Source organism: Solanum pennellii, chromosome 5 (genome assembly GCF_001406875.1).
Source record: "Solanum pennellii chromosome 5, SPENNV200".
Lineage (NCBI taxonomy): Eukaryota > Viridiplantae > Streptophyta > Magnoliopsida > Solanales > Solanaceae > Solanum > Solanum pennellii.
The window spans coordinates 35,826,979-35,850,681 of record NC_028641.1 but is presented as its reverse complement, the minus strand read 5'-3'; the positions used below and the strand labels follow the sequence as shown (position 1 = coordinate 35,850,681).

Sequence of the window (23,703 nt, the reverse complement as noted above, 5' to 3'; positions counted from 1 at the left end):
GGACAGACTTTGGCCAACCTCTCTGGTATTACTACTCTTGTATTTCCACTACCATATAAATAAAATTGTTGTTGTTTCTACTTAGAAGATTTATTGTTGAGAGTCTACTCTAATTAAGGTATATTTTTCTCTCTTTTATTATTAATTTTAAATATTTTTAATATTTAAAAGCCTAAATGATAGGCTAAATACTTTGTGTTGGGCTAACAACAACTTGAACTATTACTACATGATAAGTAAAGGAATGTTCCGATGTATTTTAGGCGTTGTTTGGACCGTGTTGGAACCGTAAAAGTTCTTTCCATCCTTAGGTGTCATGAACTTTATTATTATTATTATTATTATTATTGTTATTATTATTGTTATTAATTTTAAAAAAAATATTTTAAAAGATACGACATGTTGTGTGTTAATTATGAACATCATAGTTGTGATATTTAATAATTTATTTTTTGAAAAATACTAATGCAATCATATGCACCATTACTTACCCATAAAAATAATATTTATTATTAAAAATAAAATTAATCCTAGAAGATTCTTTATTTAAGAATAAATATTTATAAAAAATAATTTTTACAAAAAGTTATATTTTGCAAAAAAAATTAACACATGCATATAATTGCAGTTAATTATTTTAAGATTGATAGATCAATTTTAAATAAGTTAGTGGAATGAGTTTTAAATTTATATTATATTTTTATCTTTAAATTTGAGTTATGTAAAGAGATTTTAGTGAATTTCTAAAATATAAGTAAGTTGATTAAGATTTTTCTACTTCCCTTTTGAAATTTCATAATTCAAATAATTTTTATTTATAAATTACAATTTAAAAAATGTAATATGATAAAAACTGTTAATATAATTAATTTAACAAGAAAATAATGCAATAAAAACAAAACAAAGAGTTAGCATAAACTCTTAGTTAAAATTTTACTTTTCCTCTTTTTCCTCTCCATTCACACTTTATTAATAATTAAATTATAAATTATTTTTGTAGATAAATTTATTTCAAAATTTAAAAAATAGTATAACTGAAACATAAAAAATAAAAATTATGATAAGAATTATTCATAACACACCATAATCATATGATTACTGAATTGGAAATTAAAATGTTACCACAGCTAATAGGACTCTTTTCTATTTTTTTAAAATTTTTAGTTTGATAAAAAAGATGATTAAATCTTCATAATTATTTTAAATTTTTTTTAGAAAGGGCAAATTACGATGGTGTGAGAATTCCAACTAATCATTTAAAAGAAAACTCATGCATTTAAGTTTTTATTTTTTCATTAAATAGTTGAAAATGTTTACATCTTAATTCAAATTAAAAATAACTATATCAACTCTAAACTAATAAAGTATACATAATTTATTTATTTGTAAATTTATTCTCGAATTAGAATCCAACTTTTGCTTTAAATTTTACATTTAATGGGGAAAAATTGCATCAGTTTTTTTAAAAAACTTTTATTATTTAAAGTACGAAACTTCCAAGGGTTGCACTGCAAATGTCAATTGTTTGTTGATTATTTGGTGGTAATATTTTTTGTTAGAAGATTTTTATATATAAATTTTAAAACAATTAACAATAATTTAAAATTTAAGTAGATGTAAATAAATGAATTTTAGAAATGTAATTTTATCTCAAACATAGACATATTTTGTGGAAATAAACAACGTGTGTAACTTCCTTTTGAAACTGAAAAGGTTGTGTGATAATTGTAATTATAATAATTATAATAATACTTATAATAATAATAATAATAATAATAATAATAACTAAAAGAAAAAGAAAATTAGTAATCAAACTAATAATTAATTTATATTTAATGAATTAAGTGATAATTTACGCTAAGAAGATTCTTCAATTGCTTATGTGTACACTATAACTATATTTAAAGTGTTTTTGTAAAGCTCTAATTCTAAGAGATGAAAGACTTTTTCATTCATATAATTGTAATATATATACACTATTTGATACTAAGTTGCAATACCTGCGCTTTAATCTTATGTTGAATTTGGATCCTTCAAATGAAGATCTTCTTTTTTATAATGAGTATTTTCTTTATTCAAATTTTTGTTATAAAAATAGTGCAAGAAAATAAACTCATCAAAAAAAATTATTTTAATTTGTTACCTGAAAGCCGTGAAACATAATAAAAATAACTTAACTATGATTTAAAAAAAAAATACATAATACAGAAAGTAAGTACGATGTTTGTATTTATAGCGAAAGAAAACAAAAAACAAAAAAGTAAAAACTCTAAAACTATAAATAGAAGTTATCATCAATTTTGAATTCAAAAACCTCAATAGTTTAAAATAAAGTCAAAATTTTACAAAGTTTGTTTTGTTTTTATCTTAGACCCACGTTGTTGATTTTTATTTTTCATTAAACTGAATTTTCCCCTAATTTTTTAAAACTATTTGGTTATAAACTTATTTAAAAATAGTTATTTATTATTTAATACCCTTAAGAGTCCTATTTTTTTAGAACTTTTTGGTTTTAAACTCATTTAATAAATAGTTATTTATTATTTAATAACATTAAAAGTCCTATTTTTTTTAAAACGGTTTAGATTTAAAAAATAGTTATTAATTTAGAGTCCTAAAAATAGTATTACATCGGTTGGTTATTTTTATGTTTACGTGATTTTCAAAATTAATTTTATACATTTAATAATTATGTTTATTATTATTATTATTATATTATTATTATTATTATTATTATTATTATTATTACATATCTGTTTTGTTATAATTAATGAGGTTGTGGAAAGATTATTACTATTATTATTTTTATTAAATAGATACTTTGATTAATCAATTTTTAATAATATTATTTAATTAATATTTTTAAAAAAATTCAAAATTTAAGAATGTAAATACTCTTTTACACGTTATTTTTATAAGAAAAAAACAATTGATTTTTAACAAGTAAAAGACTCTAACTTAAATTCTAAAATAGTAATTTCTTTTCTTTATTACAAAGACAAATTAATTATATTAATAGTTATTTGAAATAAGTACAAAACGTAAAAACTTACAATTTACGATAAAGATATTAATATTTTTTTTAAAAAATTAAGTTATCTTACAATTATAATGTGAAAAGTGCAAATTCTCATAAAATTATGACTATGAATTTCCTTAACTAACTCAACAAAAGATGAAACCATGTTGTTAATTTCAAATTATGACACCTTTTCAACATATCAAACACATTTTTATATAACTTAAGATGTAAATTCAAAGTTTAAATTATATAATTTCAGAAACTTAAAAATTGCATACAATTTAATAGATCAAGTTCAAATTAGAGCTATCTAATTTATATATGCACTGTAATAATTACAAAGGTAAACATAATTCTCCATTGAGTATATCTATGAGAGTGTTTCTCGTCGATCTAATAGAATTTTCTATAGATCTACCAAATAAAAGTAGATTCCATAGGCAGATACCCATATTTATTATTTCATGATCATGATCATTATCAAGACCTGTTCAAACTTAACATCGATAATAAATAAATTACTAATTACTACCTAAATCATTCGCATACAACCACAATTATATATATATTACCATCACTTCAAAGACCGAAGATTAATCATTATAAACAAATATAAAATAAAAAAATAACAGGAAAAACAAAAAATGTTACCGTATTCAAATGGTTGAATAAATATAAGAGAATATGAAATTCTGAAATCAATAGATTCTTAAGAATATGTACTTAAGTGATAAGAGTTGAGAATAGTTCTTGCTATTTAAATACTAAGTTATTCGATTGGCTTTTTTCTAGGGATAAGATAAAATTAGTTTTTTTATTTTTTAAATTTTAAATTTTAAAATAACTAGACAAATTTTAAAAACTTACGTTTGGATAGTAATTAGATAATTACCATTTTTAAAAAGAGATAAATTCAAAAAGGATAGTTAAATTATTTCTATTTTATTTTTTCAAATAACATCTTTTTTTAATGTTTACTGTTTTTATTTTATCTTCATATGTTAAATATAAAAATTCTGCATATTAATTTATATATGTAGATTATTTTGTTTTAATAAAAAATTTGCAGACGCGTGGAAGATTTTTTTTTCTGGGAACGCGTGGGAGATTCCCTTTTTCTTTCTTTTTAACATCTTCTTTTTTTTTAAAAAAAAAGTTTTCTTCCTATATTATATAATGCAAAGATAAAATAAAACATGATAGTAATTCTCGCTTTTATAAAATCTTTTTATTCTTAAGTTTAATTTTTTAGATGTAATAATTGAGTACTTTAATTAGTATGAAATCAATTTTAAAAATTGTAAGTAGTTTAGAAAATTACAATTAGCTTTAGAATTATTTGTGAGCTTATAATTTTGTTTTATATTTGTTAATTTTTGATTTTTTTAATTACAATAGTTCAAATTATGGGGTTTTTAAAAGTGAGAAGAAAATTCTTATTAAGTTTTATAAAAAGATTCACTGTTTTTTTCATATATAATTTATTATTTATTATTTTTCTAAAATTTTGTTATTTAAATATTTACTTCTGTTGCTGTCGCCTGCCATTTGTCAATATCACAGTTATTTTTCTAAAATTTTGTTATTTAAATATATAAAAGGTTTTTTATGTTGCTACACTGCATTTGTAATTTATAATTTATTATTTTTTAAAAATTTTGTTATTTAAATATATAAAAAAAATTTGTGTTGCTACACAACCGTGTTTTTCATCTATAATTTATTATTTTTCTAAAATTTTGTTATGTAAATATGTAAACCTTTTTTTTGTTGCAAACGCTTGCCACGTGTCATTTATTTAAAAATATTTTATCAATTAAACAATAGTTTATTATTTATTCTTATTAGATAACTATCATTTAAAAAAAATCAAAAAAGGGTAGTTAAATTATTTTTATTTTATTTTTTCAAATAGCATCTTTTTTGGTGTTTACTGTTTTTATTTTATTTTCATATGTTTAATATATAAATGCTGCATATTAATTTATGTATGCAGTTTATTTTGTTTTAATAAAAAATTTGCGGACGCGTGGAAGATTTTTTTTCAGCAAACATATGGGAGATTCTTTTTTTCTTTCTTTTTAACATCTTTTTTTAAAAAAATTTCTTCCTATATTATATAATCCAAAGATAAAATAAAACATGATAGTAATTCTTGCTTTTATAAATCTTTTTATTCTTAATTTTAATTTTTTAGATGTAATAATTGAGTACTTTAATTAGTATGAAATTAATTTCAAAAATTGTAAGTAGTTTAGAAAATTATAATTAGCTTTAAAATTATTTATGAGCTTATAATTTTGTTTTATATTTTTAAATTTTTTATTTTTTAATTATAATAATTTAAATTATGGAGTTTTTAAAAGGAAGAATTTTTTTTAATAAGTTTTTTAAAAAAATCCACCGTTTTTTATTTTTTTCATATATAATTTATTATTTATAATTTTTTTAAAATTTCGTTACTTAAATATTTACTTGTGTTGTTGTCGCCTGCCATGCGTCAATATGAGAGCTATTTTTCAAATATATAAATGTTTTTTTTATGTTGTTGGTACACAACCGTTTTTTTTTATTTTTTGCATTTGCAATTTATAATCTATTATTTTTTTTACATTTTCGTTATTTAAATATATAAGTGTTTTTTTTGTGTTGCTACACAACCATTTTATTTTTTTCATTTATAATTTATTATTTTTCGAAAATTTTACTACGTAAATATATTTAATATTTTTTTTTTTGAGGTTGTTAATTAATTTGTTATATTAAAATTTTAATTTTCTTTGAAAAAACGAACTCATTATAGCTATTTCGTAATTACAAACATCCAACCCATCAAAAAGATCAAAATTGTGTCCAAACCCACACGTACATATTTTGGACCATAATGAGGCCAATTACTAAACATTTAAATTTCTAAGTTCATGTGAGATTCGATACGGAACTATCATAGGAATGTTTATGGAAAAATAAAAATAAAAAAAAATTCCTGTAAAACCATTCAAACTCCAAGACAACATTCACAACACAGTAATCGACAATTCCAACGTTCACAGAGGAGACTCCGGCGTCTGCCACTTCGAACGTTCATCAATGGCGTCAACGGCATTCCAGTCGTCTTCTTTCCTCCTTCACCTCGTACAGCAGGGGTTCGATTATTTTGCCATCTTGCTCTGTTTATTTTGAGCTTTCTGATTACCATCACATTGACCTGTTTGATCCACTTTATCAAGGGAATTGGGGGTTGTGGGAGGATAAGTCAATACCTGACTTCTCCACCTGCTGCTTTTCAAAATTATTATCCTGCAAATTTAGGTTGTTCATTGGTTTATAGAATTTATTTTGCTGACCATGGCCTTGTTAACCCTTGTTATTTTTCCTTTTTTGAGTTTTCCACTCATCCATTTGTTGTTTGTCCATCTCAGGTTGTGTTTCTTGCATTTGTTTTGGGTATTATCAACACCTGAAACACTAGCAGTCATATTAGCATTAATCTGTTGAGGAGAAGTTTGGGGAATTACCTGATTGCTGGCATCTGCAGTCTTCTTGCCCTTGATTTTGTTTGCAGCTTCAGGTTCTTTTCTCTTCTTGTATTCCTCGTCTCTTCTCTCTATATTACAAAGTTGTGATATGTGACCTTGGTGTTTGCAATAAGAACAATACTCTAGTAGTACCTCATATTGGATGGCTTGCCATCTTCCCACAGTTTAGTCTTCTTCATGAAACCCCATCCAAACATGACGTGGTCTTTCTTTCGTAAATGTCTATATGCATCCTAACTTTTGCCTAAGACTACTGATAATTCCCATGATCCTCTATTAGGCTACAAAGTGGTTCACTATGAAGATGAATTGGATAAAGATATGCTACCTGTGAATGATCAAGAAGAAGCTTAATTAGGGTGTAGGCACTAAGGTTTAGAGTTTAGGCACTAAGGATTAGGGGTTTGGATTCAGGTTTTAGGGTCTACGACCTAAGATTTATGTTTTAGAGTTTACTATTTAGTGTTTTGATTTTAGGGTCTAGGCCTTGAGGTTTAGAGTTTATTATTTAGGGTTTATGCCATAAGGTTTAGGGTTTTACCCAATGCTTTTGGATTTAAGGTCTGGGGTTTTGGCGTTTAGGCCCTAAGGTTTAGGGTTTCAGAGATTAGGGTTTAGGCCCTAGGGTGTAGGGTTTAAGGTTTATTTTTAGGATTTAGGCCCTAAGGTTTTAGGGTTTAGGCCCTTAAGTTTAAGATATAAAGTTTAGGCCCTAAGGTTTAGGGTTTAGGATTTATGGTTTAGGGTTTAGGCTTTAAGGTTTAGGGCTTAGGACCTAAAGTATAGGGTTAATGGTTTAAACCCTAAGGTATTGGGCTTATGTTTTAAGATTTATGGTTTAGGCATTAGGGTATATGGTTTAGTGTTTAGGGTTGAGGCCCAAAGGTTTAGACTTTGATCTAAGACTTTGGATTTAGAGTTTAGGGATAGATTTTAGGCCTTAAGGGTTAGGGTTTAGAGGTTACAGTTAAGATTTCAGCCCCTACAGTTAGGTTAAGGTTTAGGTTTGGGTTTGGGTTTGGGTTTGAGTTTCGGGTTATGGGTTTTAGCAGTAAGGTTTAGGGTTTAAGGATTAGGCTTAAGATTTAGATTTTGGGGTTTAGACCCTAAGGTTTTTTTTTTTAGTTGAATAACCCTTGGAGGGGTAGGGGCTGAGCGACACCCCCAGGCCTTATCATTAAATAACAAAACAAAATACAAAGAGGGGGGCATAAAACCTAACCTCCAATCCTAATGTGGTTTGGAGTCGACGTTCCAAAGAATGTCAACTCCGCCCCTTACAGTGAAAGGTGAAACCAAAATACTAAGCACCTAAGGAGAGGACTCCTCTCGTTACAAAGTATCTAGGAAACATAAATTAGGGAGACTCTCCCTTTACAAGAAAGTCTATGTCAAACTGACTACCTATACCCCTATTCAAAGTAGCTATATTATTTGAATATAGCCAAGTTGAAAAGGGAATAACATCAAGGAGGATCAAAAATATTCTTAGTCTTCTTTCTTCTAAAGCTTGGCATGTTCAGAAGGTCCATTTGGTAGTAGGCTTGTGCTTCTTTAGGTAGTTGAGTGCTGCTGAAGTAAACTTGAGGGGCTGTTGTGTTGTGGCTATGTTTTGATAGTGAATCTGCTACCCAGTTTGCTTCTCTGAAAATATGAGTGCATTTGAAATTTTGAGTTTGCATGATAAGGTGTTGGATCCTCTCAATTTGATTAGTAACACTCCAATGAGGGGCTGTTTTCTTGGAGATCCACTGCACTACCAATTGAGAGTGCAACTCAATTAGTATATTTCTGTATCCTAATTCCAATGCCCACGACAGTCCGAAGAGGGCAGCCTCAGTTTCTGCTTTGTTGTTCGATCCTTCTCCGAGTGGTGTTGCAAATGCCAACACCATTTTGCCTTCTCTGTCTCTAAGGATACCTCCAGCCCCAATCTGTCCCGGATTAGTGAGAGCGCTTCCATCTGTATTTATTTTGATCCATTGTTCTGGAGGTCTGTTCCATGCTACCATGCACACTTTGATTTCATGCTTACACTTTTCACTTGTTTGGATTAGAGCTGTCCAGCTTGCCGGCCATTTAATGTGGGGGAAGGCAATTTTCAGCATCTTGAATGTGTCTTTGTAGACTGCGTATTTGACGCGGCTGATGTTAGTTGCTTTGCCTCCGTATTTGCATGCGCATCTGTTCTTCCATAAATTCCAGCAAATAAAGGTTGGCGTGGCTTGCAGCAGCAGTTGATGGCCTTCATTTCGTGGCCTGGCTGTCCACCACTGTCGCACCCTTGCCTGCAGTGATGAGTGATCTGCCTGCAGCCCTGCACTTGCTGCAAAAAAGTTCCACACCCTAGCTGCAAAAGGTCCTGAATTGAAGGTGTGGTCGATGCTGTCCATGCCTGCTCTATCAAAACAACAAAAACAAGGTGATGGCTCAATGCCAAAGTTAGAGAGTTTTTCATTTAGGAAGTTTACCTTTTAGTGTTCTCCATAAAAAAAAAGAAGATTTAAAAGGAATGAATTTATGCCATAAAAGGGAATTGAGGTTGTTCTTAGCCTTTTTGTTTCTGATTTCCTCCCAAGCAGTGGAGCAACTGAAACTGCCATGGCTGCTAAGTTTCCAAAAAGCTTGGTCAGGCATGTGCTGCTGATGAGGGATTTCTGTGGCCATGATGCTGCCTAGGTGGCTGACTGGTGCGTATTTTACCAATTTCCTCCAGTTCCATCCCCCATTTTCCCAGAAATCTGCAACTTTGGTGTTGTTGAACCTGTTGCAGCTGCTGGTATGATGAGCTAATGGCCCTGTTCCAAGCCAATTGTCCCACCAAAATGAACAATTCCCGGCTTTGAAGTCTCAATGAATGTGCTGTTCCATTTGCTGTCTAGTATTTAACATGTGTTTCCAAGTTAAAGATTCTCCCGTATCCCATTTTTTGCTCACCGGATTTGATCTCTGGCAGTATTTAGCTCTCAAGAAGTCTCCCCACAAGGTTTGTTTTGTTCTGAATATCCACCATTGCTTGAATTGGAAAGATCTACAAACATCATGTAAATTTCTCATCCCTATCCCTCCTTCCTCATAAGGATAGCTCAGATTTTTCCAAGAGGACCAATGGTATTTTTTTCTATTGTTCTGCCATCCCCAGAAGAAATCTGCAATGAGCATTTGGATCTGTCTGATGATTGTATTTGGAGGAGTTACTGCAGATAAGAGATGTATAGGCAAGGCCTGGAGAACATGTTTGGGAAGTACAGCCTTTCCACCATAACTAAGTTGCCTAGTTTGCCAACCTGTAATTCTGGAAACGACTTTGTTAATAAGATCAGAAAAATAAACATTCCTAGGTCTGCCAACAAATAAAGGGCAACCTAGGTAAGTAATAGGGCCTTGTTTCTCTTTAAAACCTGTCAACCTTTTAATTCTATCCCTAGTGCTATTGAAGGCACTAGGGTGTAGCATAAAATGGCTTTTATCTCCGTTGATGAGTTGCCCCGAAATCTTTTCGTACTCCTTTAAGGTATTCATAAGGAGTTTCAGGGTTTTGGATCTTCCCGAAGTGAAAAGAATAATGTCATCTGCAAAACTTAGATGATTCACTTGGGGCCCCCTTTTTTCCATGATGAAACCTTGATAATCCGGGTGAATGTGCAACCTATTGAGTGATCTCGATAATACCTCGGCACCTAAAATAAATAGGGTCGGGGAGAGAGGATCACCTTGTTTGAGGCCTCTAGTAGAGCGGAAGAAACCATGCCTTTTGCCATTGACAATAATGGAGTACCAATTGTTGGCCATGATTCTCCAAATCATATCAATAAACACCTCATTAAACCCCATTTTCCTTAGAACCAAACAAATATATGACCAAGAGACCCTGTCATAAGCTTTTGCCATGTCTAATTTGATAATTACATTACTTCCAATGTTGGGTTTCTTGATTTGGTGAATGATTTCCTGAGCGAGCATGATATTTTTAGAAATACTTCTCCCTTTCACAAAACCAGACTGGTTGGTAGAAATCAAAGACGGGAGGATAGGGCTAAGTCTATTACTTACTAGTTTAGATATAATCTTACTAGTGAAGTTACTCAGACTTATCGGCCTAAACTCTGTAAGCTTGTTTGAATTATTCACTTTAGGGAGCAACACAATGCAAGAATGAGAGAAATACTTAGGAATCATTTGACCACTGAAAAATGCATGCAGTACTTCTATCAAATCACTCTTGATAATGTTCCAGCATTTCTGGAAGAAGTACCCATTCATACCATCAGGACCAGCTGCAAAATTAGGATTCATGGCAAATACTACCTCTTTAATCTCATCCATATCAGGTAACTTTGTAAGCTGAATATTTTGATCTTCATTGACCATTCTTGGAATGCATTCCAGGTTGTGATCATTGATATATCTATTCTCACCTGTGAAAATGGTATGGAAGTGCTCACAAGCCTCCTGAGCAATATTGTTTTCACCTTGTATCCAATCCCCATTTTCAGTAGCAATTTTATGAATGAATAATTTCCTCCTCCTTCCCCTTATAATGGAGTGAAAATATTTGGAGTTGGTGTCGCCATCTTTAAACCATTGAAGCTGAGTTTTTTGTTTCAAAATGGTGTCCTCACATTTGAGGAATTTGATGTATTGAGCATTGAGTTCATGGAGGATACTCCTATTTGAATCAGTTTGGTTCAGGATGTAGTTTTCTTCCGCTTCATGCACTTGTTCCTCATACATCCTAACCTTTTGAAAAATATCCCCAAATTCATCTCTAGACCAAACACTTAGAGTGTTAGACAATCTTTTCATTTTCTGGTGAAATTTCCACATAGCATGACCTTCCACAGGTCTATCCCAACAATTTTTAACAGTAAGCATAAAGTTGGGGTTGTCAACCCAACAGTTAAGGAATTTGAAATATTTGATGTGGTCGGCTTCAGTGGATACCATTTCCAAGAGTAAAGGACAATGATCTGACCACGTAGATGATAAGTGGGTTATGGTGGTTTGAGACATCTTTTCTAACCATGAATCATTAACCAAAGCCCTGTCGAGTCTTTTCCAAATTCTGTGATTAATGCCCCTCTTATTAGACCAAGTAAATCTGTGACCACTGAAACCTATGTCTATAAGCCCACAGGCTTCAATGACAGTAATGAAATCCATACTCTTCTTCATATTGTAGGGTAGGCCACCTAGTTTTTCCTCCACATCAGAAATAACATTGTAATCCCCTACTGCACACCAGGGATTGGTACTAACTGAGGCATGATGAAGCAATTTCTCCCAAAAAGGTCTCCTTAGATATTCTTTGCATTTTGCATAGATAAAGGTACTAGTAAATTGGTATTGTAATTCATTGTGTTTCATGTCATAAGTAATTTGCTGTTCATCTTCATCAAGAATATTACAGTAAATATCACTGTTCCAAAAAACCCAAATCTTACTATTACAATTACTAGTAGCATTATCCATGTTCAATTGCACTTTGAAGCTTTGAATATTAACATTATCAGAGAAAGGTTCCAAAATTGCAATAATTGACAAATGGTGCATTTTCCTAAGCATTTTGAGTCTTTCCAATACTCCTTGAGTGTTGATCCCCCTCACATTCCATATGATTGTACTAATCATTGGGAAGATCTGGATGAAAAGAGCCTAGTGTTAGGTCTGCCAGCAGTGACAGTATTGGCATCTTGCTTAGTGAAGTGAAATCTGTCTTGTTGGAAGCTCCTTGGAGATAAGCTCTGATTTTTAGTGACTTGTTGGATCTCATTCTCTATTGTCTGATCTTTATAAGGACTGAAGGCCCTAATAAGAGCCTCCTAGTCTCATCATTATCATCAGAGTCTTGTAGAGATTGGTTATCCTCAACCGGATCATCTTCTGAATTGATCACATCATATTCATCCAGGATATGTTCAGTATTGAGTCTACACTTTTGTTGCATTTTATCCGGAGGGTCTGAAGTATGAGGGGTCACGTATTGAACTTGTAAGGGAGGAATATTCAAACCTTGGTTATCATCAACCATCACAAATTTGTTACATAAATCTTCCCTTACTTCTTGCTCTTGTTCCATATCCTTGTCTTGCTGCTTGCTTTGTCTCTTTTTTGCAGCGTCTCTTTTTTGTTTACTAGGTTTATTCTTACTCTTAGGAGTGCTTTCATTAACCATAGTAACACTTTGCTTCTCTTGGCCCTTGTCATTCATTTTTTCAATTTGTTCCTTTATTTTTTCTTTGGCAGCCTGTTTCCTGCTGTCACTGTTTTGAACTTGCTGCTGTAGTTGCTCTTTTTGTTTCTGATTGTTTTCAGCATTCTTAGGGGCTCTATGGTCTGTCCTAAGGTCATGAACCAACCCCTCATGCATAACATGAAGCAAATTCCCCCCTTTGGTATTTCCTTCCTGCAAGTTAGTGGCTATCTCCTGACACCCCCCATCCATACCTCCAACAACTTCATCAGTAAAACCAGCATCAACATCAATAATATTGGGGGGTTTGGGGTTTGGGAGAGATAAGTCAATACCTGTTCTCTTGCTTTTATTGCTGTCAACAGTCTGTTGGTGTGAAGTGTTGTGGTTATTTGGATTGTTTCTGACTGGTTGTTCATTTAAGTTTCCATTGCTGGATTGGTTTATTTGACCTGCTGCTTCCCTGATCCCAATCTGTTCAGCTTGCTGCCTATCCTGTTTTTCCTGCACTTCAAGATTTGTAAAAATATTTTGAGTTGGAAGGTTGGATATGCCTGTATTTTCCTGCTCATGCTGCTGGCTGCTGCTGTTTTTTTGTGCTGGAGGAATGACAGGTCTCCACACAGCATTGGAAGTGGCCTGTTCCTGAGTTTTTTGGTGTCTCCTCCTTTGTATTTGCCATTGTTCTTCTTGTATCTCCTCTTGCTGCCCCTGCTCATCTTGACTTTGTGTATTCTTCTTTTGTTGCTGACTTGTCAGCTGTGTTTTTGATTGATTCTGCACCTCATTTTTTCCATTTCCTCCTTTTTGATTTTTGTTTGGTTGGTTTGATGTCTTTGCTGTTTCTGCCTTAGCATTCTGCCCCTGTTCTTGTTCATGACTTTGCTCATTTGCTGTCTCTTCTCTTCGACCTTTGTCTTGTTGGTTATGCATTTTTGGAGAGTTACCTGCATTAAGATTAGGGGTTAAATGTGATGAAGTACTTGTCATTGCAAAGGAAAAATTATTCCTGCTGTTGATGCTGCAGGTTGTGTGGCCGTGTTTTTCTTATTATTGCCCTGTTGTTCATTCGAATCTTCCTCCTGGTGATTGTTGTTTCCTTTAGCCATTGTTTTTGCTTCAATTGCGTGAGGAACAATTGCAGAGATATGTCGTTCCTCTCCTCGAGCACAACTTGACGTTTCCCCTGCCCTTTCATGTCGCCCAGGATGAGCATTTGAATTGCGATTTGTGGAGGATGCTGGATCATTGGTGTTGATGATTCCACTGTTAGGATGATTGATTAAAATTGTTACTTGAGTATTTTGAGCTTGAGAGTCAGCCTCTTTCGATGAGCTTCCATTAATTCCGGCGTATGGAACAGTAAGGTCGCCGGAATTTTCACTGCCGGCGATTCGACCGTCCATTTGCTTCGAATTTTGGCTGAGAGGGTCCTCATCCTTGGGGGAACAAACCCCAGTGATCGAATCCCTGCGAATCGAACTGGAAGTCGGTCGAATATCGATGCGTGACTCAGGCGACTTCGTCGCGATTTCTTCCAAATTCGCCTCTCCCGTCTGAGCGATTGGGACGATGGAAATGGCTACTTGTTGGACTTGTAGTAGATCATGATGAGGGGAATTCATTTCCCTACTCGATATTCCATCCAGAAATTCGTGGGGAAATATTTTCGCGATCTTCAAAGACGACCCCTTCAGAAAAAGCAGGTTTCATCGCATCTTTGTCCTGCAGATTCGAGGCGTTCAGAGATTGATTTTGGGGCGTGCTATGTATGGTTAAGGAGCTCTCATCAAGGCGCCCCTTTTGGTTTTGGTCCGGCGGCCATCTGACGGCGGCCCACGCGCCGTTGCGGCGCTGGGCGATTGAGGAGTTTCAGCCGTTGTGAGAGAGAGAGCGCTTTGCGAAGAGAGAGAAAATGTAGAGAGAGAAAAAATCCGGAAAAATGGGGCGCGATCAAGACCCTAAGGTTTAAGGTTTTGGGTTTATGGTTTAGGCACATGGTTTAGGGTTTAGGCTCTAAGGTTTAAGGTTAATGATATATGGTTTAGTATTTAGGCCCTAAGGTGTAGGGACATTAGATGACCATATGCATCTTCTTTTTTTCTACACTTATTTTGGCTTTTTAAAGTGGACGTTTCAGTAGAAGTAAGATGCGGTTTATGGTTTAGGCCACATGGTTTAGGGTTTAGGCTCTAAGGTTTAAGGTGTATGATATATGGTTTAATATTTAGGCCCTAAGGTGTTGGGACATTAGATAAGCATATGCATCTTCTTCTTTCTGCACATATTTTGGCTTTTTAAAGTGGACGCTTCAGTAAAAGTAAGACGTGGTGCAACCAAAACTCTTACAAGATTGATACCTTGTGTTCATGTTGGTGTATAAGGGACTAAAGGGAATGTTTCTAAGTGTCATTGTTTCCATTTGATTGTTTGTTTTCTTATATTCGCTTGTGCATCACTTGAAGCTTCTTTTGGAGGGTCTGATTTTTCTCCTTCACATTAATATCAATCAGAATATATGAGACTTATTTTCTTCAAATCAATAGATAACAAATGAAACGACAAGATCTACTGTTTGTCAGTTTTGATGTTGGCTCTAGTGAGTACACTCTCAGATATCAAATTCTGACCCATATGTATCTACACTCAGACACATTTATATAGAAGTGAACCTTGAACTTTGATTTATTGCCTTGGAGTGTATACTAATTGCAGCTTCTGCTTCCTTTTACTGAAGGTCATCCACTAATTTGACACAAATCGCTGGAAAATGCTGAATCAAACATTAAAGTTTAAAATCATTAAATTAGTGTTTCAATTTCAGTCAACATTGCAAGATTTTTTCTCATGTCTGTCCAAACTTCATTTTGAATGCAATTCCTTTCCTTATGTCATGAACAATTGCAAGACGATTCTACTATTCCTGTTTTCGAGTACTCATGGGATTTTAGATTATCGTTTTCGACCTAATCCTTTCTATTTTAATACTTAAGCAGACTGAATTGTAAGTTATTGAACCTGATAAAGGCTTTGTACGATGTAATTTCTGCAATACTTTCTTTAAGTTTATGTTGATAAATTGTGGGTTCTCCCTTCCATACACAGGAACGAAGAAGAGCTCAGGAAAGATGCTATTGTTGCACTTTGTTGACTAGTTCATGCTCTTGTAGAGGACTTCACCATTTTTATTCCTTCTATTCTTAAGATTATGGTTAAACATAGGTTGCAGATCTGCATTGATTTTTTGGGTTCTCCCTATCACTACTATGACAATATAAAGGCTTATACTAAATTTGTTCTTGATAAGATAATTTTTGTGTAGGTCAATGATTGCAGCAGATTGTGTACCGCCAGTGAGGCTTATCAACAGAGTACTAAAGATGATTGGGCAGAGTGGATAGGCATTTCAACATTGAACTTTTGAAAGAATCACCTAGTCCAGCAATGAGAACATGTACAACACTGGCTCAACTACAGGTATTACCTCTCAACATCCTCATCCTTATCAGGATACCTTTATCTCAAAAAATAAATAATACAAAACCTCTGTTTCATTGTTCATTAGAAAAAGAAACAATAGCTTAAAGACTTTCTAAAAAAAAGTAAGCGCTTCTAGTTGTCTTACTTTTTTCTAATGTTGAATGTTTGCAGCCTTTTTGTTGGGCGAGAGCTGTTTGCTGCAGGTTTTGTTAGTTGCTGGTCACAACTTAGTGAGGCTAGTACGGAGTTTAGAAATGACACTTTCTTCTCCAAATATCCCACCTGAAATTCTTGCTACACTTCTTAACTTGGTTAGTTTTTCCACATTTTTCGATTTTGAAGATATTGATACATATGTTCTCACGAAATTTTTCCACCTGATGTTTTCAATTTGAGAAATTTTAGCATCTTCAAGGTTAGCTATTCTATACTAGAAGAAAAGCACCTATACCTAACAACTATTATTAAATCTGCAATAAAAGAAGTTGTTGTAGCACCTCAACAAATTGAATGCATTTTTGTTAAATGTGCAATTTTTGTTGTTGCAGGATGGTGATGCTGAATATTCACTGCTTGTAAACTTGAAAAGGTTGAATGATTTTCAATTGTCAAGGCGAATTTCCATCAAAATCTTCCATAATGATCTTGCACAGACTGTCTCCAAGGCTTAGCTCGAGTGGAAAAAGGGGATGGATTTGAGTCTTAGGTCGCAGGTTCAAGCCCACACCATGCAAAGGGAAGCCCGATATTTAAGTGGAGAAGGGTAGAGGGGCGGGTCCATTATCCACTGAGTTTAGAAGGCTATGATTGGTCCAAAGGGTGGGCCACAGGCGGATTTCTCGGTTATCATAACAAAAAAGAAAGATCTCGCAGAGACTTTCGCGAACTCCAGAAGTTTTGATGATAGGGTGGGTATACTGTAGTTTGAAAAATTCTTTTTTTCTGTAGTTTTGCCAACACTCCACTTCTTTCGCTTACTGTTTAGGTTATTGGATTTCTTCTTCTTCACACGCATCTGCATGTTTGCAGTGATAGCTCGCCAATAGGGATGGTACTGTTTTCTTGAATGACGGGCTCTTGAAGATGAAGTGCATTCTCCAAATTCCATAGCACCTCACCCATAGATGGCCTGTGCACCAGATTCAGCTAAGTATTTCACTGCGTTTCTCCAAAGTTGCTGAAGGAATCTGGTCTTACTTCGCCCAGAATGTCGGGATATATGATATGTTCCAGTTGTCTTTTCTCCTGCAAATGCATTGCCCAGTCAGCTAAGTTGACCTGCTCCCTCGGAAGAGATCGATCTCGGGCAGGCCTAGCACTTTAACTTCGCATAAAATGGTTACCATTGGAGGAAGAAGGATGCTGATGAAACTGTTAAAGAACTATTAAAGACACTCACCAAAAGGTGAAGGTATGCTCTATTGTCCTTAAGCTCACTTGCTGGTAAATTAGTATCTATTGTTGGAGTTGTGTATGTTTTTCTGATGGCATATTTAAAGCTCTGTGGTGAAAAGATGAGATAGCCTGGATGTTGTTTTTGTTTGATTAAGAGTCCTTTTTCTTGATTTCTTTCCTCAATTTTAATAGTAAGTCATGGATAGAGTTAGATGAAACATTCATTTTTTAATAAAGAGTTATGTACAGTTGTTTGAAACATTCATCTATAGTCCGTTTCTTGATTTTCCTAAAAAGAGATTGAAATAGAACGGAAGCAGAATGCTACACTTCACATTTGGGCACATTTATTTTTATTGGGATTTGTGTGGAAGAAGACCATCAGATATCCTAAAGTCTTTCTTCTGTTTCAGCCTTAGTGGATTTTTTTTTAAGTTGAGGATTGTACCATTTTATTGCTCTCTTTATAATATATTTTTGTAGCTTACTTATTAGCTGCTGATGCAGTTCCCAAGGTTAGGTGTATTCTCTTTTCAATTAAGAGAATATAGGAACTTCAACTAAGAATAAATTAGGATAAGAAGAATTGCTTAAGTAAGTATATTGCTACATGGGCTCTACGAAGGAAGTGTTCGGATTAGGAGCATTTTCAATAGGTTTCTTTTGTGTATTTGTTCAATGAGGCCTGGGGTCTTCCATTTCCAAAGACTGGATCTGGCATTTGTATTTTCACATTGGTCTCAACCATGCTCTACTACCAGTCTTGCAACAGTATTAAAGTATTGGTGCAAAGAGATCGGTCCTTCACTTGCTAATCGTTCATGAATCTAGTTTTTTCAAGATCTAAATTAAATCAATATAGTGGAATGGTCAAATCAGCTAGCTTGACCTTTCCATTTGATGTCTCTTCCCTACCAGTGATTATTCCATAAGAAATACTCAATCATCTTTGAAAAGTCACTTCAGTTGTGCCTTCCCAGTCCCAAAAAAAAGTCATTTCAAATAATCCTGCTCATTGAAGGTGACTCACATCCTATTCAAGGAATGAACCATCCATCAGAAGCTATACTAGTCAGTTTAGTTTTGTTTTGTTGTGGGTGCTTGCTTGAATTCCTCTTTACTCGATTCTAATTAGATTTTCACTGTTGAATCCTTCTTGTGTATATCTATTGAGATGATTTACGCATGCTGATGAAAGGATGTTCATTCCTTTATTTGCAGATGTTTTTGAAAGTCTTGGAGCACCTTTGAATGTTGTTAAACCCACAAAAGATTCAAGTGTGGCTATTTTTTGACTAGGAGTTGTTGGCCTTATTGTGAGTATTCTTCACATTGCAAATAACCTTCTTGTTCTGTTTTGTTTTTTAATCCATATATATGTTAGTCTTACTAATAATGATCTAATCTCTTTTGGTCAGGCTGCAGACGGAGCAAAAATTGCTAGTGCTTCAAGGATAATTTGTGTCGATTTAAATGCTAGCTGATTTCAGTAAGGTAATTAACTTGTGCCTTACACATTCTCGATCCCATTATCTTATATAGCAAAGCAACTAATTCATCCATTTTACTTCTATTTTACAGCTAAGAAATTTTGTGTGACAAAGTTTGTGAACCCGAAGGATTAAAGTAAACTAGGTCAAGAGGTACTAATATCTACTTCTCCTAATGGATCATTTTGCGAAAGAAGAAAAAGACAGGTGTGAGTCATAGTTGATCATCTTTTCTTGAATTTTGATTATTTGATTAGGTAATTGCTGAGATGACTGATTGCAAATTCGATCTGAGTGTGAAGTGTACTGGCCATATTGATGCTATGATTTCAGCATTTGAATTGTCCATGATGTATGTTTTCTATCATCAAATTTCCTTGATTGTATATTATTATTTATATAATAATCTTAACGAACATTGTCGTTATTAATTTTCAGGTGTGGTAGTGGCTGTCCTTATTGGTATGTACCCCATAAGGAAGCTGTGTTCAAGACACACTTTTGAACTTTTTAATGAAAGTACTATCACAGTAACCTTCTTTGGAAACTGGACACCTCGTTCGGATATTCCTTCTTTTGTTGAGAAATACATGAATAAGGAACTTGAATTGGAGAAATTCATCACTCATACACTTCCCATACTATGAAATCGACAAGGCTTTTTTAATTAATGTTGAAGGGAGAAGGCCTTCGTTGCATCATCACCATGGAGTGCTAACTATCCTAGAAAAGGAGCTTCTAGCTAGTCGCTTTTGTTTGAGAAAAGACCAAGAATTGGGTGGAACACTATGAGAAGGATCCGAAAGCTCCAATGGCTAGACTATTGAACATGATGTTTGAGGTAATTTGGTAAGGTCCCTTTTTATGTGTTCTTTGTCAATGAGAAATTATGTTGGTGTTGTTCCGCCATACTACTCCGGGATACTGAATACTTTGAATGCTCGCCAGGACGTGTTTGAAAGTTCTATGTATTATATAACCATTGCTATGATGAGGAATTATCCACAGCTTATGCACAAATTTATGTCTAATAAAATTCCCTATCTTCTTAAACTCATTGTTTATATGAACCTACACCTCTACTCTCTTAAAAGACAAGATTAGGTGCGTTTGTGAAACCTATTACGATCATGAACTATATATGGGATTGCTAATGTGAAGTATTTTTTTAACTGGTAACTCAAAGCTGTTTTCTTTTGCTTTTCCAGATTTTTAAATGTTTTGTCTTTCTGATGAACGAGGCATCTTTTAATCATGGTGAAAGGGAAGCTCTGAGATCTTGTATAAAAGCTTTGAATTTCTGGGCTACTGAGATTTGGTGGGAGTTACAAGACTTCACCCTCAACATATTGAAAAGGATTATAGATGAGCTCATTATCAACGTATCATTGTTCCAGTAATGGGCATTAGGGCAGTATGGAGAACTGTAGTATTTAAGATGGAGACTTTCATCAAATGCTCCCTCAGATGTCTGCCTAGTCTTCCTTCAGGTGCATTTGTGGAACTTATTACGATTATGAACTGTATAAGGAATTGCCAATATGACTAATTTTTGAACTAGTAACTAAAAGCTATTTTCTTTTGCTTTCCAGGATTTTAAATCTTCCGTTCTTCTGGTTAAAGAGGCATTTATTTAGAATGGTGAGAAGGAATCTCTAGAATCTTGTGTAAAGCATTGAATTTCTGTGCTTCCGAGAGTCGTGGGGAGTTGCAGCTTGGTTCACTCATCTCCTGATAGTGCCTTCTATGTTCTCTTTTCGTTAATTGAGTATTTTTTTTCTTGGTCTAGGTTGTGTTCTTTTTTCAGAACATTGGCTAATCAGGAAAGCAACCCTTGTATCATCCACAGAGCTAGAAGCTTTGGGGTACTCATCAGATATATGCAACGGAAGCAGCTTCCAGACTTGGTAAACTGATGATAGATGCCCTTATTTTCATGCATATGGAATTGAGAAGATCCTATGGACCTGAAGAGTGGTTGCCCTCATTGGATCTGATGGGATAAGCTTGAACTAGGCAGTGAAAGGACATAGCTTGGTGGATGGCTGTCATACGGGTAACACTTCTTTAATTCATTTAATAAAAAGATCTATTTTTGTCACAATTCTTGTGATTAATCAATTAGTGTGTTCTAACTTACGAGAACTACTCTACTACTTCCACTTATGTTTTAAAATGCTATTTGTGCTTTAGATGTAAACGTTCTAGGTGATAAAACCTCAGAGAAATAACGTACTTTAAAAAACGAGGAACACATGATGCAGGGATGTCAAAAATTTTCCCACCAATACAAGCACATACCCTTTTAATCCTAAATTCGATCTACAAGTTTCAGTCTGTCACAGTCTTCAATGAGGATATGCTGCAAATGATTTGTCATCTGAGTAGAGTGGACATTACATTTCAACATGAAAATAGTATGTAATTTTGGTTAGAGTAGTATCTCCCTTAGACTTTTAGTGAGCCTAGTCTTCCAATGGCTCAAGTTTGGTTGGAAGACATTAGAGTTTTCTAGCTGGTATCTTGTCGGGGCGATCTGAATTTCTGAATATTTGTAGGTATGGCTTGGCGAAAAGAACTGAAAGCCCCATGACATAATCTGAGCCTCTTGCTTTATTTCTCCATTACCAAAACTAACAGGCCTCTTCTAGTCCTTTTCCTTTCTTTCACTTTTGAAAACAAATAGAGCATTAACATCAGCAATAGCAGTAGTAGTTGGACCTCATTGTGAGTGATGCACTCTGTTCAAAAGCACCTCAAAGTTCCTTGCCACAATCACTAGGCCATCCCCATGAGAACTCAATTTAGAACATTTAATATGAGGAGGTAGAGCAAGACTCAAACTGATTTATTGCATGATAGCCTGCATTGAATCTCCTTTTGTTTTTATTAACTCAAATAGAGAGCATATGAAGTATATATTTTTTTATTTTATGACAGAATCTATTAAATAATTTGAATAATGTTCAGTGATTTTCAGAGCTATTGCATCACTTTTAATGTAAAGTTATGTGTATCTCTCCACCCTCAATCTTAGTTTAGCCTGTTAATGTCATTAAAACATTTGTCTGCTCCAGCCTCTCCTAGCTCAGCCTCTCAAACTTAAATCTGCAATAAAAGAAGTTGATGTAGCACCTTAATAAATTGAAGGGGACTATGTGTTGTACTGATGCATTTTTGTTAATGTGCAATCTTTCTTGTTGCAGGATGGTGATGTTTGAATATTCACTGCTTGTAAACTTGAAAATGTTGGATGATCTTCAATTATCGAGGCAAATTTCCATCGAAAGCTTGCATAATAATCTTGCACAGACTGCCTCCAAGGCTTAGCTCGAGTGGAAGAAGGTGGTGTCGCAGGTTTGAGCCCCACACCATGCAAAGTGAAGCCCGGAATTTAAGTGGAGAGGGGTAGAGGGCGGCGGGCCTATTATCCACTGAGTTTAGAAGGCTATGATAGGTCCAAAGAGCGGGTCGCAGGCGGATTTCTCGGTGATCAAAACAAAAAAGAAAGATCTTGTAGAGACTTTCGCGAACTCCAGAAGTTTTGAAGATAGGGTGGGTATACTGTAGTTTGAAAAATTCTTTTTTTCTGTAGTTTTGCCAACACTCCACTTCTTTCGCTTACTGTTTAGGTTATTGGAATTCAACTTCTTAACTCACATTTGCATATTTGCCGTGATAGCTCGCCAATAGAGATGGTAGTATTTTCTTGAATGACGGGCTCTTGAAGATGAAGTGCATTCTCCAAATTCCATAGCACCTCACCCATAGATGGCCTGTGCACCAGATTCAGCTTAGTATTTCACTGCATTTCTCCAAAGTTGCTGAAGGAATCTGGTCTTACTTCGCCCAAAATGTCGGGATATATGATATGTTCCAGTTGTATTTTCTCCTGCAAATTCATTGCCCAGTCAGCGAAGTTGACCTGCTCCCTCGGAAGAGATTGATCTCGGGCAGGCCTAGCACTTTAACTTCGCATAAAATGGTTACCATTGGAGGAAGAAGGATGCTGATGAAACTGTTAAAGAACTATTAAAGACACTCACCAAAAGGTGAAGGTATGCTCTGTTGTCCTTAAGCTCACTTGCTGGTAAATTAGTATCTATTGATGGAGTTGTGTATGTTTTTCTGATGGCATATTTAAAGCTCTGTGGTGAAAAATTGCTAGTGCTTCAAGGATAATTTGTGTCGATTTAAATTCTAGCTGATTTCAGTAAGGTAATTAACTTGTGCCTTACACATTCTCGATCCATTATCTTATATAGCAAAGCAACTAATTCATCCATTTTACTTTTATTTTACAGCTAAGAAATTTTGCGTGAAAAAGTTTGTGAACCAAAAGGATTAAAGTAAACCAGGTCAAGAGGTACGAATATCTGCTTCTCCTAATGGATCATTTTGCGAAAGAAGAAAAAGACAGGTGTGAGTCATAGTTGATCATCTTTTCTTGAATTTTGATTATTTGATTAGGTAATTGCTGAGATGACTGATTGCAAATTCGATCCGAGTGTGAAGGGGGTAAGGTTGGGGGGTTTTGAAGGGTAAGGGGGTAAGGGTGGGGAGGTGTGGGTTCGGAAGGTGTCG

The 23,703-nt window shown here is 34.0% G+C and overlaps 1 protein-coding gene across 8 annotated transcripts; it reads left to right on the top strand.

Annotated features, from left to right (window-relative positions):
* Window positions 1–7: 7 nt before the first annotated feature.
* On the top strand, window positions 8–23,703 carry LOC107020546 (serine/threonine-protein kinase TOR-like). 8 transcript variants are annotated; one of them, XR_001456945.2, is made up of 15 exons: window positions 16,908–17,142; window positions 17,264–17,639; window positions 18,851–18,945; window positions 19,048–19,123; window positions 19,211–19,272; window positions 19,377–19,471; window positions 19,558–19,960; window positions 20,328–20,609; window positions 20,712–20,760; window positions 20,909–21,175; window positions 22,326–22,674; window positions 22,802–23,177; window positions 23,266–23,337; window positions 23,424–23,485; window positions 23,590–23,703. XR_001456945.2 is itself a non-coding variant. In XM_027917047.1 (6 exons), exons 3-5 carry the CDS (start codon window positions 16,207–16,209, stop codon window positions 16,903–16,905), a joined length of 288 nt encoding a protein of 95 aa, XP_027772848.1. In that variant the 5' UTR covers window positions 8–118; window positions 6,445–6,593; window positions 16,077–16,206; the 3' UTR covers window positions 16,906–17,142; window positions 17,264–17,439. The 8 variants fall into 8 exon arrangements, 1 of the variants encoding a protein (XP_027772848.1); XR_003578406.1 differs by having other exon boundaries at window positions 17,264–17,645; window positions 20,969–21,175; XR_001456943.2 differs by having other exon boundaries at window positions 17,264–17,645; window positions 22,802–23,171.

Coding starts and splice junctions, on each gene's coding strand:
- LOC107020546 (XM_027917047.1), top strand. CDS start 16,207: ATGTACAACACTGGCTCAACTACAG. Junction 16,232..16,405: donor CAACACTGGCTCAACTACAG/GTATTACCTCTC, acceptor GAATGTTTGCAG/CCTTTTTGTTGGGCGAGAGC. Junction 16,546..16,782: donor TTGCTACACTTCTTAACTTG/GTTAGTTTTTCC, acceptor TTGTTGTTGCAG/GATGGTGATGCTGAATATTC.